Source organism: Mus pahari, chromosome 13, assembly GCF_900095145.1.
Source record: "Mus pahari chromosome 13, PAHARI_EIJ_v1.1, whole genome shotgun sequence".
In the NCBI taxonomy this organism is placed as follows: domain Eukaryota; kingdom Metazoa; phylum Chordata; class Mammalia; order Rodentia; family Muridae; genus Mus; species Mus pahari.
This window is the reverse complement of record NC_034602.1, coordinates 17,885,508-17,903,367: the sequence shown is the minus strand read 5'-3', so window position 1 is coordinate 17,903,367 and position 17,860 is coordinate 17,885,508. Positions and strand designations below refer to the sequence as shown.

Below are 17,860 nucleotides of genomic sequence, written 5' to 3'. Positions count from 1 at the left end.
GGCCAGCCACATGTGTGGTAAAGCAGAAAATGAGGTAGTTAGCAGATGCTAGACTCTAATAGCTACTGATTGGTCATCTCTGCTAACAGTGCTTAACTCCACTGAAATGTCTTCTCTGTGAAGACTCACTGCAGACCAGCATGCACCAGTATCTTTGAGAAAGACTTCACTCTAGAGTAAACATTAGCTAGTCTAAAAGAAGTGATCTGAGGCCCTCCTCTAGTGTTTCTCAAGACAGCAATTCCAAATGGCCTCTAGTTTAGAAGAGACTTGAAGATATTGTTTCATCACTGATTATAATTAAATGAAAGAATTACTTATTTCTAAATTGTTCTCTGTTCCACTTGAAAGGGACTTTATTGGACAAAATGATCCACATTATATGATTGGTAAGTTAGAATAGTGTGAAGCTCACTGCTGCATCCCTGTTCTTCACATGGTCTTGGTAAACAACAGATACTTGTATCATAGAGGAAGAAGGGATGCATGAATAGAAGTCACAGAAGAACTTCCCAGTAAGCAAGCAGAATAAAAAGTAAACCTGCCAGGGGAACAGGAACTGTTGCTTGGCTAAACTTCGAGTATCCTGACAGCTGAAGGAGACATGAAACGCTAATGGAGCCCAATCATCTGCTCAAAGGAGTGCCATGAACTGGCAGAGCAGCTGCAGAGCAAGGCCCAGAACAGCTAAGACTTGAGAAATGGCAACAGATGACAATGCTTTTTATCAATTTTGCTCCAAATAAGGACCAGGAGGAAGAGGTCGGCTGCTTGACACTAGCCAAAGACAAGAGAATGCAAACTCCAATACCTGTTTGTCCCAATCTTCCTTATGAGGATAAATGATCTTAAAAGTGGGAAGGAAGGAAGAGGCACAATTAATGGGAGTACACTGTTCACTGTGTAGAGGTGACAGCAGGGATGGGAGACATCTTCTCTGTGGCTCAGAAGAAGCTCATGGTCAAAATCTTACTGTGAGCCACAGAGAAATCTCAAGAATCAAAAATTAAGGAAAGCAGTAGTGGACTCAGATAAGGAACAAGTTCTAACATGGAGACCAGAAAGAACAGAGTGACAGACGGTTCAGAGAATGGAGCCCACCAGCCTGGGTTCAAGTCTAACTGTGGCACTCACAAAATGGTGGGCTCTGGACATTACTTCTAACTCTGGCCTGTTTCCTCCCTATAAATATGACCCTAGTAACACTTCTACTTCATAGGACTTCGAGATGGAGTCGATGAACTAAACCACAAATCACAAGTTCTTACTAGCTTAGAGAACTTATTTTTTAGAACAGAGAAGTCACAGAAACACACAGGTAGCTGACAGCCAAGAAGTCATGACAAATCTAAGAATTTATAATTCCTCATGTTATCTGATACCAGAACAATCACCATGATGTAAAAGTGTCATTATCTGGTATGGCAAGAACTATTTAATTTTCCATATGCAGAAGGAATGTAGACACTAGTGATTTGGTGGGAAAAGAACTAGAGATGATTCACTCACTTTTTAACATCCTGACTCTAACAAAGGTGTTAGGCATTAGGGAAGAAGTGAGGAAAATTCCGGCAATTCCACCCTTAAGTATATGCCCATGAAACTTGAAATCTAGAGATTTAGACTCACATGCTAATGGCCACAAAAGCCAAAGGTAGAAGCAAACTGAATAATCATCCATCTACAGATGAATGAGGTCAACATGCCAGAATATTATTTAGTAATAAAAGATATGAGGCTATAAGTGAACGTAGACTAACCTTAAAATTCAGAAAGATAGTACATGGGCTAGAGGTTATAAGAGGTAGGAGGATTTATTGCTTAATTGGCTCAGAGTTTCTGCTGGAGTGCTAAGAAAGTCTTAGAAATAGATATTGATGATGGTTGTACAACACTGTGAATAAAAAGAGCAGCACTGAATTATATACTTGAGATGGTTAGAATGACAAATTTAATTTTATATACTTTCCCTAAGAGGTTTTTCTTAAAAATTGTTAGAGTAGTTTTAAATATTAGAAAATGAGCCAATTTTGAAGTAAAGTGTAGCCCTTTCTGTTGGTGCAGCTAAGAAATACATGGAGTGTTTTTAGCAACTGCCACATAAAAATAAGCAGCTTATGTTAGGAATGAGATAACCAAACAGGAACGACAAATCCTCTTTGCCAGAGAGAAGTAAGGGTCAAGGAAAGGCACAGCTAATCTTTTATTCTATACATTAGGTTCCTCATAAGGAACTGGCAACTCTGGGTCCCACATATTTTTAATCCTAAAGTCCTTATCAGAAATTAAGGAAGTAAGAAGGAACAACATAGTGTCTTTGTCCCAGTCAGCCAAATAGCCCAAGAACCTTATACGCTGAATTTGGTTCTGGATGTGAGGACAAGAGGATGCTGGTTTGGGGAAAGCACTAGGAAGGCACCCTGAAGGTTACTATGGGGCTTCATGATTGCCTGGAGACAAACTGACCCCCTTTCTCCCAGGAAGGGAACGGCCTCTGTACTGCACGGCCAGAGAGCTGTACACCCAGGACTGCTCACCATAGACTCCCAAGTGCTGTGTGTGTGCCAAAAGGGAAGATGAACACTGCACTTGGACACACTTGAAAGAGGGACTGTGCCCTTGTATTCCCTGAAACCTTCCTCAGAGCATCGGCTTCCTTGATTTCCACTCAGTTGGTTTCCTTAGTTTTAGTGTGAAATGAATGTCCAGAATCAGAAGGAAGACAGCATGCTTGATGTTTCTGCAAATTGCCTGTCCAAGCTCTTTGCTACCTTTTCTATGTGACAATGTCTTTTCTATTTACAAGAACTAAAGTTTGTATGTTTGTTTGTTTGTTTTTTAATAAAAGAGAATAATACTATACATGTTACATGCACTGTTCACTCTCATCATCGGGGAGGGGGCTATAGTACCATTAGTGTCTTATGTTGTTTGGTTTATATACGGAAATGCAGATCTACTTGTACTGTTCTATAGGGTTACAGGATGTCTTAGTAAAGAGGTCTTAGTCCGAAAGCATGAAGACTCTCACTTCTAGTTTATTCTTGTTATTCAAATAAAAGACAGATTTCTTTCATTTTTTCTTTAATATTGTAACATGCTCTCTGTATCCATCCCTAGCTTATGTTGATAAACCATCTTGTATAGTTAACTCCAACTTGGGTGTAATACTTCTAAAGAATAAACTAAAGAATTTGATCAATTAGTGAGTTATTTAGATTTTAAAAAGTGTTAAAATATGAAACAGGCCAATAATTTTGGCTTCTAGCACTATTTCACATATACTTATAAATATGCTTCTAGTACGTGTGTCCTTGTGCCTGTTTCTCTCTGAAACAGTCTGCATAGACAGATCATATGTGTTCCTTCAAAATTTTGTAATATTCATCTGCAAACTCTGTACGTGTTATTGAAGGAAGGAGTCTTGATCACTGATTCCTGTTCCCCCAGAGCTATTTAAGAGTTTTTTGTTTCTGGTGTTGGGTTTCAGCTCACTGGTAGAGCACTTGCCTAGTATGCCTGGGACCCTAGGGTTCAATACCCAGCATCGCACATACACAAAAAATTTGTCTATTTCAAGAACAGATATGCTTTTAGACTGTTGCAATTATTTATCTATATTTTCACATTCACCGCTCAAGATTTTCTTCTTTCTAAAACTCCAACCTCTACTAATATGGTTTACTTTCATACAAGTCTGTGTACCGTGATATAACTATTTATTAACACAAAAGACTAGCTTTGCTTTCATTGTTGTCTACTGATCTACTTTTGTTTCAATGAGTTCCTATTTTGACTTTTGTAATAGCTTTCTTTGGAACTTCTCAGACTTATATACGTTCTTCTAGCTTCAGTAATCCTCCTTTGTGGAACACAGAGGTTACATTCTATACAGCACTTGAGCAGCGTGCAGACACACTTTCTCGCTGCGATGCACTCAGGCTTATTCCATTCTAAACGACTAGCATTTCCAGCATGATTTCTTGTGTAGGCCATGAGTGAAATAAGAGTTTGTTTTAAAGTTTCTACAAACATGTTACGAGTTTTGTTTTGACATTTGATTTAATCACACTAGGTCAAAGAACGAGGCTTGCGTGAAATGGATTGCTTAAAATTTACTGCAACTTCCCATATATGGTCAACTTTTCCGAAAAGCTACACAGGTTTAGAGAAGACTAGAGTGTCCTGTGGGTGTAAGGGTTGAGGTGAACCTTGAATGTGAGTCTGTGAATACTGTTATGGGTATGCTTATGATTATCCTACTATCTTGTATGTTCTATAGGACTTCATTTTTCCTTTCCTGTCTTATTTTTTCTTCTTTTTCTATATGGCATTATTTGATTTTTTTAAACAAAAAAAAATATTCTCAATTTTTTCTGCTCAGTAATTATCGATATATATGTTCTTTTAGTAAGTATAGTCAACTTTTAGCTGAATTTAATATTTTCAAATGCATAATCAAGTTTACCTTTTCACAAATTTTTCCACATTTTACTTTTCCTAACTAGATTCTCTTCAGGTTTGACTCATACTCCCTGAAGACTTCTGAAATCTGTGTACATGGTGTTCACTTTGTCCCTGTTTCAACTATCTTCATGGTACCGCACTGACAATATCATACTAGTTTCTCTCCACTGCACTGTTTCCTGCTTGCTGTGTTTCCCTGAATGCTCCCATTCCCCTTTCCTGAAGTAACACTTTGGACAGCCTTTTTCAATATGAGAAATAAAATAAAACCCTGGGCATATGCCCAATAAGCAAGAGCTCTATACTCATTTGTGCTTGCCCAGCCCTGAATCCTTCTCTCAACAAAGCTTGCCAGTAACTTGTTTTCTGAAGAATTGCTTGGAAAAGTTTCATTGTGTCCTACTAGAAAGGATACATTGGTATAAAATTCTAGACAGTTACCTTTGCCTCAGTGCTTTGAAAGTAAATCAGACTATTGGACATCTGCTGTGCCCAATTGGTTATCAGTCTCATGGTGTGTTAGAACATCTATTTCTTCCCTTTAGACCTTCTTTGGCTTTATTACTTTGGACTAATCTCTATTTGTTCTTGTTGGTTCTGTGGCTACACTACCAGGCTTTTCTTTGGTTCTCTGGCTTTACATGCTATATGAAGAGGAGGACTAAGGGAAGCCAATGTCACAGGTGTACTTGAGGGTCAGAACTCTGAAGGTAATAGGCATTTCATAGGAAAACATGTGATCCTTTTCCCTTTAAGTCTTATTTCAGGTGACACATCAAAGTCGAATCTTCCACTGGCTGCTGCATACCTCATAAGAGAAGCAAAAAGAACTCACAGGAAGCCAACTCTACCTACTATCTGAGTAGTTGAGAGTAGAATGTAAAGACAAAGGAAAACAGATAAGTTCTTGAGAATTCCAGATAAGACCTGGAATATCTCAACTTCCATGAGATCATTTGTCAGTGGTAGGCTGTACTGAGTTAAAATTCAAATCTGTCCGAACAAACATGTACTCTTGTACTTACATCTTATATCTATATCTTATATCAAATATATTATACTTATTATTTGAAAATGTTCTGAAGTGTGAACCTGCGTTTGTCTGCAACACACGATGTCTCTTTTATGAGCTACCTAATGCTTGAGAAAACACTTATTTAATTACATGATACACCTCAGCATTTATTTTTTGCTAAATATCCTCTTCTTTTTCAAGAAACAATTAAAAAATATGATTAATTTAATGCCTATCTGCTCAAAACCCTATGACTTCTTGGACTTACACTCACCAGCAGCCCAACAAAGGGCTGTGTGCATTCCCCCGGTTTCACGTCAGGATCAGATTCTTCATTCTTGATGAAATTTTCCATTTATTAGATCTAATTTACCAAATTACCTTCACATTCATATAGAGACATTTCCTTCTTCCCCTCAGTGATGCTCTCAGAAATCCAACAGTATAGAGGAAATGAGAAAAGGGAAGAGAGAATATCTCTCTCTTCCAAGAGTATATACATGCAAAACTAGCATAGCTGAAAAACACGAAAAGGCCCAAATGCACAAAATTTCGCTGTGGAGTTATTCAAAAGAAAATTCAGTAGTTCCCTGGGCAAAAGGACCCCAAAGTTAAAAGAGAGGATCCTCTGGAGAGGGACCTCAATAGGCAATGGCGAGTTGCCTTTCTGCAGAATCCAGTGGGAAGTGAATCCCAGATAACTCACACAAAACAGAATTTAACCTTTGACTCACTGAAGTTTGCTCATCCAAAGAAAATATATAGGGATGGAGAGATGGCTCAGCAGTTAAGAGCAGTGGCTTCTCTTCTAGAGGTCCTGAGTTCAATTCCCAGCAACCACATGGTGGCTCCCAACCACAATAATGGGATTTGATGCTCTCTTCTGTTGTACAGGCATACAAATAGAACACCCATATATATAAATAAAAAATAAGACTTAAAAAATATATAATTTTATGTATTTTAGATCTTTTGACCTTAAGAGAAAAGGAAGATGCTAGAGTTTTATTCTATTAATGCCAGGAACATTTTAGAAAATACAATTGGGTTTCTGTATCCCTAGGATTTACAATTATAGGTTTAACCAAGTACAAATCAAAAATACTTGGAAAAACTCTAATTGTATTAAACACACAGATTTTTTTTCTGTGCCATTGCCTCCCTAAACAACACAGTGTGACAGGTGTTCCAACAGTGTCACACTGTATCAGGGATGATAAAGCATTGTAGCAGATGTCCTGTGCATGGGAGGATGAGCATAGTCTCTGAGTTTTAGTACACTGTGTAATAAAGACTCGGTCACCTTCACATTTTCCTATCTATGGGGAACCTCATGGGTACCAAAAACAACTACGAAGTTCTTGAGCACTTGTAAGATTAGGTTGTTCTTACCTGGTTGGCTTCTTTGTTGTGGCGAAAACCCAGACTTAGCTAGGTTTTCGGGTTTGGACGTTGACTGCCCCACTTTGTCCTAAAAAGAGAGAGAGAGAGAGAGAGAGAGAGAGAGAGAGAGAGAGAGAGAGAGAGAGAGAGAGACAACAGAGTGAATGGAGGTGTCGTAACTGCCTGGTTCCTCGTGCTCTGCCCCTTCTTCCCTTCCAATTTATACCTTAAAATTTTTTTTTAATATATAGTTTTAAGCGACAGTTGAAAAAGTGCTGTGGAAGGCAAAGCAATCGTGGCAAATTGTAATCAGTTGTCAAGGGAGTTAGAGCTGTTTTTTTTATTTTTGTTTTAGCATTCTCTTGATTAATTAAAAAGGACAGCTGTCGAATGCTCAGTTCAGGCAATGAATGTCAACAATCAACACTCAGTGGAGCACACACACTTTCTAGAGCTGCTAGTATCCAATGCTGGCCTTCCTGGGCCAGAGACATCCAGACAGGGATCATAAAGAACTCCTTGCAAAGGACAGGGAACTCAGCAGCATGCTGAATGAGGACAAAGTAAGTCTTAGGCAAAAATTAAAACAGCACATATATAATTTGAGAAAAGTATCTTCATAGAAATACCTCAAGATGGTGAAAGAAACATTAAAATATGGGTAGAAATATGCTACTTTATATATCCATATGCTTACAAAAAAGAGCAGTGATTAACTCTTGGTAGTCAGATGTCAACAATCTCTTATAAATCTGTAAATTCTGTGAACATTTTGAAAACACATGTACTACTTCTGTAATTAGGTTTTGAACTGTGCCAAAAGCACATAATGTTCATTTAAGTCTACTTAATATATAGTCATAAGCAGGGCACAGATTCCACTTTAATTGCAGTGTGATCATATCCCAGTAGATTCAACATAAATGAACAATGTCTGAGGTGATACGTGCACTGGACATATCCAACCAACTCCACATTGCACCTGAGACATGGATCACTACAGAGCACTTATTGTTTCTCTTGACCCAGAGACTCAGCAGGAACTGTGGCTCATATCCACTACCCAGCATAGCAAGACAGCACCATACGACACAGCATTAGTCTAGGAAATGATCCAAGTTTAAAACTCAAAATGTCTGTTGAATGCATATTACACAATGATAATGTCAAAAACTTATTAAGCAGAACAGTCATAGACTGAGGGAAAATCATCTACAACTGATTAATAGCAACCTTGTACCTATCCATTGTTCCCAGCACACCAAACTGCTACAGCATGAGATTCTTACTCTGTTAGTGTCAAGAATATTTCAGAATATACAGTTGGCTTTTTATGCTTTTGATCATGCCCCCATGGATTTAAACAACTAAACTGAAATGGTTAGGTAGCAGAAACGCTTCAGTCTGTGATCCTATGGACTACCAACAAACACAAAACCCACCATGGTTTACCCAGTTGGCAGTGTCTCATTACTCACAACAGGAAATGGAGCACTGCAGGGGTTGCTGAGTTTCTTGGGACTTGACCATAGGTATCAAGTTGCCTACAGACTAGGACTGTCGCAACTCCAACAATATGAGTAGGAAAGGGGGTGTAAAACAGAGAAGTCATACTGGCCTCATTTTCCTAAATTTCTGTAAGTTTCTCTTTGATCTTTGCTTACACATGTTTCTTCGTTGAAGTAGAGCCAAACTCATGTTTTCAATATGAAGTTTGCTACTCTATTAAACTCACTGAGCAAATCTCAGAAGTGTATCTCAAAGTAAGCATGGTACGCTTGAGTTCTTGCTCAAGTTGGGCTGCAATTCCACAGACTGACCATTTACTTTCATCTTGAGAATTGTTTTTCTTTCTACTGAGAAAAAAATTAAGTCTACTTCAATTTTACTTTAATTTTCTTTCTGACTCGATGAACTACTCTTTTATATATCTGACATTTATTTTGGTGATCGGTAGGTAGAGAAATTTCACAGATATTACCCAACCAAATTGTATTTGCTAGTTTTCTGTTACTATATCAAACACCCAAGATAACACTTATTATGGGAAAAGGTTTAATTTGACTCCATTTTATAGGTTCAGTTCACAACTGGTTGGCCCCATGGCTTCTGGACATCTAGAGATGCCAGGTGGCAACAGCAGGGAGTCCATGGTAACCTGCTCACCTCCCAGCCAAGACTTTCAGGAAAGTGGAAAAAGAGAGCCAGAGACAAAGAAGGGGCTCCTCTCAAAGGCAGGTCCCCACCATCTCTCCCTAGGCTTGACCTCCAGAAGGTTCCACTACCTCCCAATGGTGTCACCTAGAAGAGCAAACCCTTAACAAGAGCCTTCGGGCAACAAATCACTTGCAAACTACAGCACTATTTGTCACCCAGTCCTTCCTTTTGCTCTAGGTTGCTGGGTACACATTAATTCCTGTTCGCGCTTGCACACCCGCGCATGAGAGCACCCACCTACTCATCCCCACCCCCATCCTTCTCAGCTCCCTACTCATCAGTTTAGCACATCTGTCTGCTTTGGGGCTGACACCCTGCATTTTCCACTCACAGAGCCTGCCAACAGGTTTTATCATCAGCAGAGTATTTCCTTTCTCACTTCTTTTACATGAACAGCTTAGTCATTTTCTTCCAAGCAAATTTCTGAGCCAGGAAAGATTTAACACAGATTTTAAAAAGTCATAGAGCACATAGCTTCATTCATACAGGTTGTATATCTAACAGTGGCTATACCATACAACCCAAGCATGCAGAGACCTCAAGCAGTTAGCATTGTATAGCTACATTCTATGTTTGTACAATGACAAAATTGCCAAAGAATACATTTCTCAAAATATACCCATGGCATGGCTTTAATTTTAAGGTTTATTTGAAATATTAAGGTGTCTCATCTGAAATATGTCCTTGAATGAGTAGTACCACCAATGGAAATACTGCTATCAGACCACTAGCTTGGAAGGAGTTCACAAGAACACTGGGAAGCATATACCAAGGTATTCAAATCCCTCCTTTCCAGGAGACGGATCCAGATCTCATACAATTGTACTTAAATATATCCCCTCAGCACAGACATGGCTGTACCTGACAGCACCTGGCTGTGGCCTATGAACACTCAAGTCTGAGACCCCTCATGCATTCAGCACAGCATTTCCCCTGAGAAACCTCAGACATCACAAGCACACTGGGCTACATGGACGCACCTACTTAAAAGACAAGCAGCTTGCAAACAGAACTAAGGCAAATAGTATAAAGTAGACTTCGAAATACAGCATGCCCAGTTAAATCTGTGATCCAGACAGAAAATTATTTGGTATAAGTATACAACCAAATATTACATAGTGCTTACTGTAAACATTATCTGTAGCTTATCTACAGCTTCCTGGGATATTTTCTACTTCATCTGGCAACACTCATGTTGTCTCAAGCAACTGCTTAAATGTGATGTACTCATGAAATCTCACTGAGAACTGCATGTGTTTGTAAAATCCCAGATTGAAAAAAAAAACAAACCACCCTTTAAAATTAAGACTTCTGTCTCTATAAGAAGCCAAGAAGACCTAACTCAAGGTGAGTGAGCATTAGCTAAAATGCCTGACTAATTTTTCATGTTAAAAAAAGTATTTTGGAGTATGTGTGCCCAGATAGATAGATCTTAGGAATACAATTCAGGTTAAAACATGAATTCAGTTATGTGTCACGCACACCTTTTTCTCACAGTAAACATATGCCATACTTTTTTTTTTTTTTTTTTGGTTTTGAGACCGGGTTTCTCTGTGTAGCCCTGGCTGTCCTGGAACTCACTCTGTAGACCAGGCTGGCCTCGAACTCAGAAATCCGCCTGCCTCTGCCTCCCGAGTGCTGGGATTAAAGGCATGCACCACCATGCCTGGCCCATACTTTTATTAATTGTATACAGGGGCAGGGAGCAGATTTTCCAATTGTGGTCTCAATTTTTTTTTTTTAACAGTGAAGTTTTACATTTTAGAGCACTTCATATTTCAGGCTTTTCTATTAGAAACAGTAAACCTGTGTATTGAAAATTATGGCATTTAAAAAATGAAATCAAACCCCCAAAGACAGAGGAGTAAAGTTACCTACTGACTGCGGCATCAACACCCACAAGCTCAAGAGCAGATGTCTGCCCACCATTCCGAGGCAAACCATGTCACACTGCCAGGAGTGAGGGAACGAGCGGCACGGCCAGACGAAAGGTTTCCTCTTCAGGGTAGTTTCTGTTTATCTGTATGTCTGTTTCCTAGCCTCCTGGCCTCCGCCAAGAGAGAACTGGGCAGGGGAGAGAGAGGGTGGCCTGTGGCAGGTACAGTCTGCCTAGACCGGAGGCCCTGGGGGCTTGAGAGGAAAGCTGGGATTCTTCATTGAAGGCTAGGCTAACAGTAAATACTTTTTAGACTATGCTTCTTAATTACTATGCTGTCTATCTCCAGAAAAAGATGGGGAGATTGGGAGTGTGTTTCAGCAGTTCTTTACCTGAAGCCCTACAGGACACTTTCTTAGTTAATGCTGGACCTTCTCAGATTCATGCGGGTTTTGGAAGTACTTTCTAAAGTAAAATCTGACCTGCCAAGTGCATCCAAGTAATGAAGCACAAAGAAACAAGTCTTTGTGAAAAAGGTGCAGGAAAAGCCCACCTTCTCTTAGGTGGCCCAATCTGGGACACTACACTAAATGGTGGAGTGGGACTCATGTAAAAGCCTGGAGTAGGATAGACAAGATGGTCCGCTCCATTCCGTCTCAGTGGTAAGACAGAAAGACTACCTGGGCTGCACCATCACATCCCTGGACCTTTAGCTTCATTGACCTTTAGGTGGCCAATAGAGCAAGGTAAGCCAAGGAGGGACAGAAGCTGGGAGGTGGCTTGGTTTTATAAGCTATATATTAGTGTGCTATGTGAAGGCCCCTTTGGAATTCTTGCTGGCCAAAGTCTGGAGCTCACCTGCTGGTCTCCTGACTATTCTCAGCTACTCATAGCAACTCTCTTCCTTTTGTCCCTATCACAGTGCCAAGACCCTAGTGAACAGATTCTTCCACTCTACTAGTCTACTATTCTTCTATTCTACTATTTCTTCTAGTCTACTGATCAAGAACCCAGTGTTTCAAAGCTTGGGAAAGTGACTTGGGGAAGAAGGACAAGTAGCAGAGGTTGCTGTGGGGCCCAATTCAAAGGAAAGCTCAGTACCTGCTGTGTAATGACCACCTACACACTATCTGTTATCCTCCCATAATGTCTTGGTTTCTAACCAATCTTTGACCATCTATGCACTTTGGGACATCAGTTAGGATGACTGGTACACCATGTTTGAATCCCTGCCAGATTATTCTGAAGATGGCAAATGAACTCTAGCAGTGCTGGGTTTTCCTTCAAATGCAGTTAAAGTTGTAGGAAGATTCAAACTGAAAATCTAATATATAAGGCTATTATCCAGTGACAACTATGTAAAGCCCATCTGCTGCTCTGTAATCTGTTCTCTCAACAGTAGAAAGTCATCCTCATTTCTCTTAATCTCCCTTCAAGCGCCAGACACCCATATATACCTTTTATATGTAGACTATTACAGAACCTACAAACACATCCATGACTTATTTTTGTTTAAAAGAATTAATGTAAAAACCAAGAAGCCCCTTTACAATTTCTGACTTACATGTCCACTGCTGCTACATAGTTCACATTTATTCTCATTTAAGCATTTTCTGGAAAACATACTGTTTGGTGGCCTACCAGAACAAAGGTGGTGGTGAGGAACAAAGGGATTTTGTCCAGGTGTCCAGTGCATAATCCAAAGGTGTAAGCCCATCTATTCTTAACAATAGAAGATGTCACTGTTCCTACTTTCACTACAATAACAGACAATTTAGTGAAAGCTGCAATTGCAGTGCTCTAAATCCTCTTCTAGTAAGATGTACAAAATCAGCTGCCTCAATGGCTATAACGCTCACCACAAATGATCTAGAGCCATGTTTTTGTCCCACATGTCCCTGCCTATTTAGATGACACACATAACTATGTAAAGGCAAAGGAAGGGAGAGCAAAGACTTATGGCAACCAGGCATGAAGCCCAGGCCAGAATAGTTTCCAAGAGCCCAAAGGAGAGAAGAAAAGCTCAGTGTGCCAGCTGTCTCTATCAAGGAGGGAAGGCAATAGTTTTTCATCTGTAACTGTGTGAATTACACTTTTTGCTCATAATTCTATTTATATAAGCTGCTGAGTCTAACATGAAAATGTTTGGGCCATTTCTGGCCAGACTTAAAAAATTGTCTCATATGTGCATAATATGTGTATATATGAATAGATATCTGCTAAGATGTGTGGGTGTGTACATGCATGCATGCTCAGTTCTCACTTAGATCTGTCTACTAACCTAACTACTATAACCTCTTAAAGGCATAGAACAGCCCTAGTACTCAACATTTGGCATTTCTTCAACATAACTATCTCCAAAGGAGGCTATTTTTCACAGCATCAGCAAAAGCAATTTTCAATGGCTTAACTTTAGTACCCGTTCTGCTACATTAGACATACAGACATCAGATTCAGTTTTTCACAGTAGAGTTTGATAACATTTCATACTCCTACACTGAGATGTTACATAGCTCAGCTTCCTGTGTTGTACGTGTACAATCCAGTGAGTGCTGGTATCAAGATAGAGAGTACAACCCTCACCATGTTCTAATTTTAGAATATTTCCGTCACTCTCCAAAGAAACCTTGTGTCCAGAGCCTGTCAATCTTGACAAATGGTTTTCCCAAAATAAAATGTCTTTGCCAAGTCAGTTTTATTCCCGGTTTTAGATCCGGCATTCCCACATCAAGGAGGCGGCTTGGCCTTAAGGTGAAGGACACCAGCTCTAGAATTTCTGCAGATGAGCAGCTACATGACCTTGGGGAAGACTCTACAACCTTAAGAGCTGCTGTGGAGATTTAGTGTGATCATGCCCATAACAGCCCTTCAAAGCACATGTCAGCTGCTGCTTTCAATACAAGCATTGCTGCACTGCCACTTCTCCTAAAAAACCTCCACCACCAGTTCATTGCACATCTTCCTCCATCTTCTCTACCAGCACCACCCTGATCATCATCTCTCCTCCATGATGCCTCCATTTTACTCCCTGATCAGTGTTTCCTCTTCCAGTGTCTCCTCTACTCTACCACCTCCTTCTCATCTATCTCCCTTCCTTCACCTCCACCTCTTCCCTCACTTTCAAAACTTCTACCATTTCTACCAATGTTCGTCTTCCTGCACTGTTTCCATCTCTTATGCTACTTCCTCTTCTTCCAGTGTTGCTTCTAGTTCCCACCATCTACTAGCATTGCTACACTCTAAGCTTCCATCGTAACTCCCAATGAACCCCACTGCCACTTTCCTTTATGAGTTTGAACACCTTCAATCCACCATTGCTATAGCTTTTCATCTCTACCTAACACTACCTCCAGTATCCTCAACCTTTAATAAACCACTTCCCTTGTGAAAAGGCAACTGAAAAGGACCCCAGAGCTCAAACCTCTAATTACATAAGGCTACTTTGTTAGATCTGTCAGCAAGTAGCACCTTAACTTACTGTGAGCTCTATAGTAACTTCAGGCAGGAAACTGGAAGAAGTACCCACAGAATAATCTTTTACCTACATCCCATAAATATCTAAACAGTAAGAATGACAACTAAAGCCCTTAAAGTATGTAAGACTACCAGTCAAGGCACAAATAGGGGCATGGATATAATTGGAAAACAATGAATTTTTAAACTGAATTAAAAAATATTTTGATTCTGACCTCAAGAAATACTGGCTCCATGATTTAAAGTTTTGGAAAGGGGGAAATGCCATGTTCTACTCTCTGAGTATCTCTTCCTATCTCTTTCCTCTCTCCTGTCACTGAAAATTACTACATATATTGAGTTCCAGGGATCCCTAAAGAACCAGGCTAAAAGGACACAGTCCTTTGGAACTGAAGAATCACCTATCTATCTATCTATCTATCTATCTATCTATCTATCTATCTATCTATCTATCTATATATCTATATATATATATATATATATATATATATATATATACTCAGATATAAAATAAAAAGGTGCAAAGCACTAGTTAATAAAAAGACAACATGGCATATTAACAAATGTGGAGCTCAAAATTGGAAAGATCACATTGGACACTCTGGTCTTCAGACTATAGGGACAATCCCTAAACATCTCAGAGTTTCAACTGCTTTGTGTCTAAAATAGAAATCACCACAAAAGTGGCACCATCAAAATGAACCTACATTCTTCAGTTCTAAGCCTTGTATGTCCACTCTTGATTCTATAGTAAAGCTAGGTCCCCAAACACACAATTAGAACAATAAATTGGACAGAGCTGCCTTCAGAGTAGAGTACCCGGCACACAGCAGGCATACCATGTGCTTATACTCTGCGTCTAGTTTAGCATAAGGAAGACATGCACCCCTTCCTTGAACTTGCTCAAAAATAATCTCAGAGCTTGGAAAGGGCTCTCACTGTCCTGGCTGACTGGGAAAAGGCCTCAGGGTTCAGTGTGATGTAATCCTTGGTAGTGGTTCTTCCTCATCTCTAAGTCCCTGTAGAGGGCAGAGGGCCAAGGGTAAATGGCAGCTCAAGGCCAAAAACCCAGAGGTGGAATGAGGTTGGCCCAGAGGCACTTACCTGGACCAGGTGTATTGTTCTTCAGTGGGTAGGTATGTGTTGGAGCATGCTGAAGTTCAAGGTGATGATGGTTCAAGGTGATACTTCCTTAAGATCTGCTGTAGTTTGAATATGAACCATTCTATCCCACCCCTGGGCTCATATATTTGGATTCTTGTTCCTTAGCTCATGGCTCTATCTGGGAAGGTTATGGAACCTTTAGGATAATGGAGACTTGGTGGAGGAAGTATGTCACTGGAGGCAGGCCTTGAGGTTCAAAAGCTCGTTCCACTTCCTATCTTTCCGCTCTCTGTTTCTTGTCTACAGATACAGTGTAGTCCCTATGTTTCCTGCCTGCCATGCTAGGCTCTGTCCCTTTGAACTGTAAACCAAATAACTCTTTCTCTCATAAACTGTTTTTGTCAGGGCATTTTATCAAGGCAACTGATATAAAATATATTTTGTCTTTGAATAAAGTATGGGCCTAATATAAAAATGAACATAATGGCCAAATCTCCGGGCTTTGCTCAGAGAGTGTCTTTTCTCTGTAAGACAAGTCAGCTTGCTTCCATAGTAGGAAGGATGGTTCAGTTCCTCAGTGTGGGCCATAAGAAGTTCACCTCATCCTTCATACAGGAAAAGCAATCTTATTGTAGTATGAATCAAATGTTTGTAAACGACAAGTGTGGCACACTAAATACTGTGACCTAACATTTCGGTGCATGAGCTATTGGCTCACCTGGAAAACAGGACCAGTACACCTTCTTCCAGTTCTAAGACAGGACCTGCACATTCCCAAGACTGTATTCATAGAACCATGGTTAAAATAGTATTGTGATCTGGGTACTGTAGTGCATGCCTACAATTCCAATGCTGGAGAGGCTCAGGCAGGATCACAAGTTCAAAGTCAGCCAGGGATACATAGTGGGATCCTGTCTCAAAAAATTCCTAGGAAGGTATGAACAACCTAAGCCCTATCAGTCACCACTGCATTACCTGTAGAGATTTCAAGTTGTAATGGCCCATTAAAGGAAAGTGGTGGAGATTAGCCCCAAGCTTGAGTCCTAAGGCTGCTTTCTGCCTGTCTGACATCTGGTATGATTGAAAGGAGCTGCCTTTACTTTCTTCATCAACATACTTTATAGTTGGACTATCAAGCCACATCAACCCAGGTTAAGCTAGAAGTTGACACCTTCACATCAACTTGTCCTGGCTCAGTATGTCCTGAAAATATAGGAACTACAGTTTTATTTGTAGACAAATTTGGACAGTAACACTAATAAATATGCTTATTCCAGAGAGTTTGTTGGGAAGACATTGAGTTGAGGGATAAACAGTCCAGTCACAAAAAAAAGGAAAACAAAACAAAACAAAACAAAACAGGGCAGCTTCTCTGGTCATCCTGGAGGAGATGGCCTCCTTTTCTGTCATAGCCTAATATGGGCTGGGGGAGAGGTGGCATTGGGCAAGGTGCCAAGGGAAAAATTATGGAGGCCTTCACTGTTCTTTTTAATAAGCCGTACATACTCTTCCATGGCTGAATAGGAGTTATAAATGGCAACAGCCTGGCTATTCATAGGGCCACTCCAGCTTCAACAGACAGCAAGGAGGAAGAGCCAGCTGGCCTCCATCACAGTGGCCCAGCTGCCAGGCTGTGTGCTTCTAATACTGTCAACAAATGGAATGACACTTGCAAAAGAAGATGGAGGACTGTGGGAGTGAGTGTATGCACTTATAGATGTGGTGTGTGTGTTTGTGTGTGTATGTGTGTGTGTGTTGCACTTAAACTATTCATACATAGGTCACCTGTAGCTACCATAAGCTCTTACCTTTTCGACTATTAAAGTTGCATACCATTTCTCTTTCTAGAGACTTTCCCCCAAATTATAAATTGATTCTGCCCCAGGACATCAATGACACTGTTACTTACTTGCTTACCTGTTATCAGCTACACTTGAAATGTCTTCCTCCTCCACTTAAGACTTCTTTTGCAAGAATGGGGTTGAAAGGTTAATGAGTCCCTAGCTCCATTTGTTGACCTTGTTCTGAGACCAGCATGTGAAAGGACCTTTGAAGAGTGACATTAAAGCCATGGGCAAGTTTTCAGCTGAGAGTATCCCAAGCTACATGAGATGGAACAGTGGAGAACAAATGAGGCCACATCTTAATTCCATAGTACTCTGCTTCCTATGTCATTTTTGAGGAGTCCACTGGAGGGGTGACAATGAGGGCTCTGTCTGCTCAAACATTTCCTGCACAAGAGACCAAGTGAAATCCAGTGGTTTACACAACCGATCCTCTAAGGATATAATTTGACATATCTCTCTTTAAAAAACCTACTGAAT

At 40.1% G+C, this 17,860-nt stretch overlaps 1 protein-coding gene across 2 annotated transcripts in view; it reads right to left on the bottom strand.

Moving 5' to 3' along the window:
- Grb10 (growth factor receptor bound protein 10) overlaps window positions 1-17,860 on the bottom strand; it is a 107,538-nt gene that overhangs the window by 50,800 nt on the left and 38,878 nt on the right. For both annotated transcript variants that reach the window (XM_021211301.1, XM_029544995.1), the window contains exon 2: window positions 6,875-6,953. Coding sequence is in view for 1 of the 2 variants with exons in the window: in XM_029544995.1 (XP_029400855.1) it covers window positions 6,875-6,953 (79 nt within the window). In the remaining variant the exon portion in view is untranslated. The remainder of the gene's footprint in view (window positions 1-6,874; window positions 6,954-17,860) is intronic.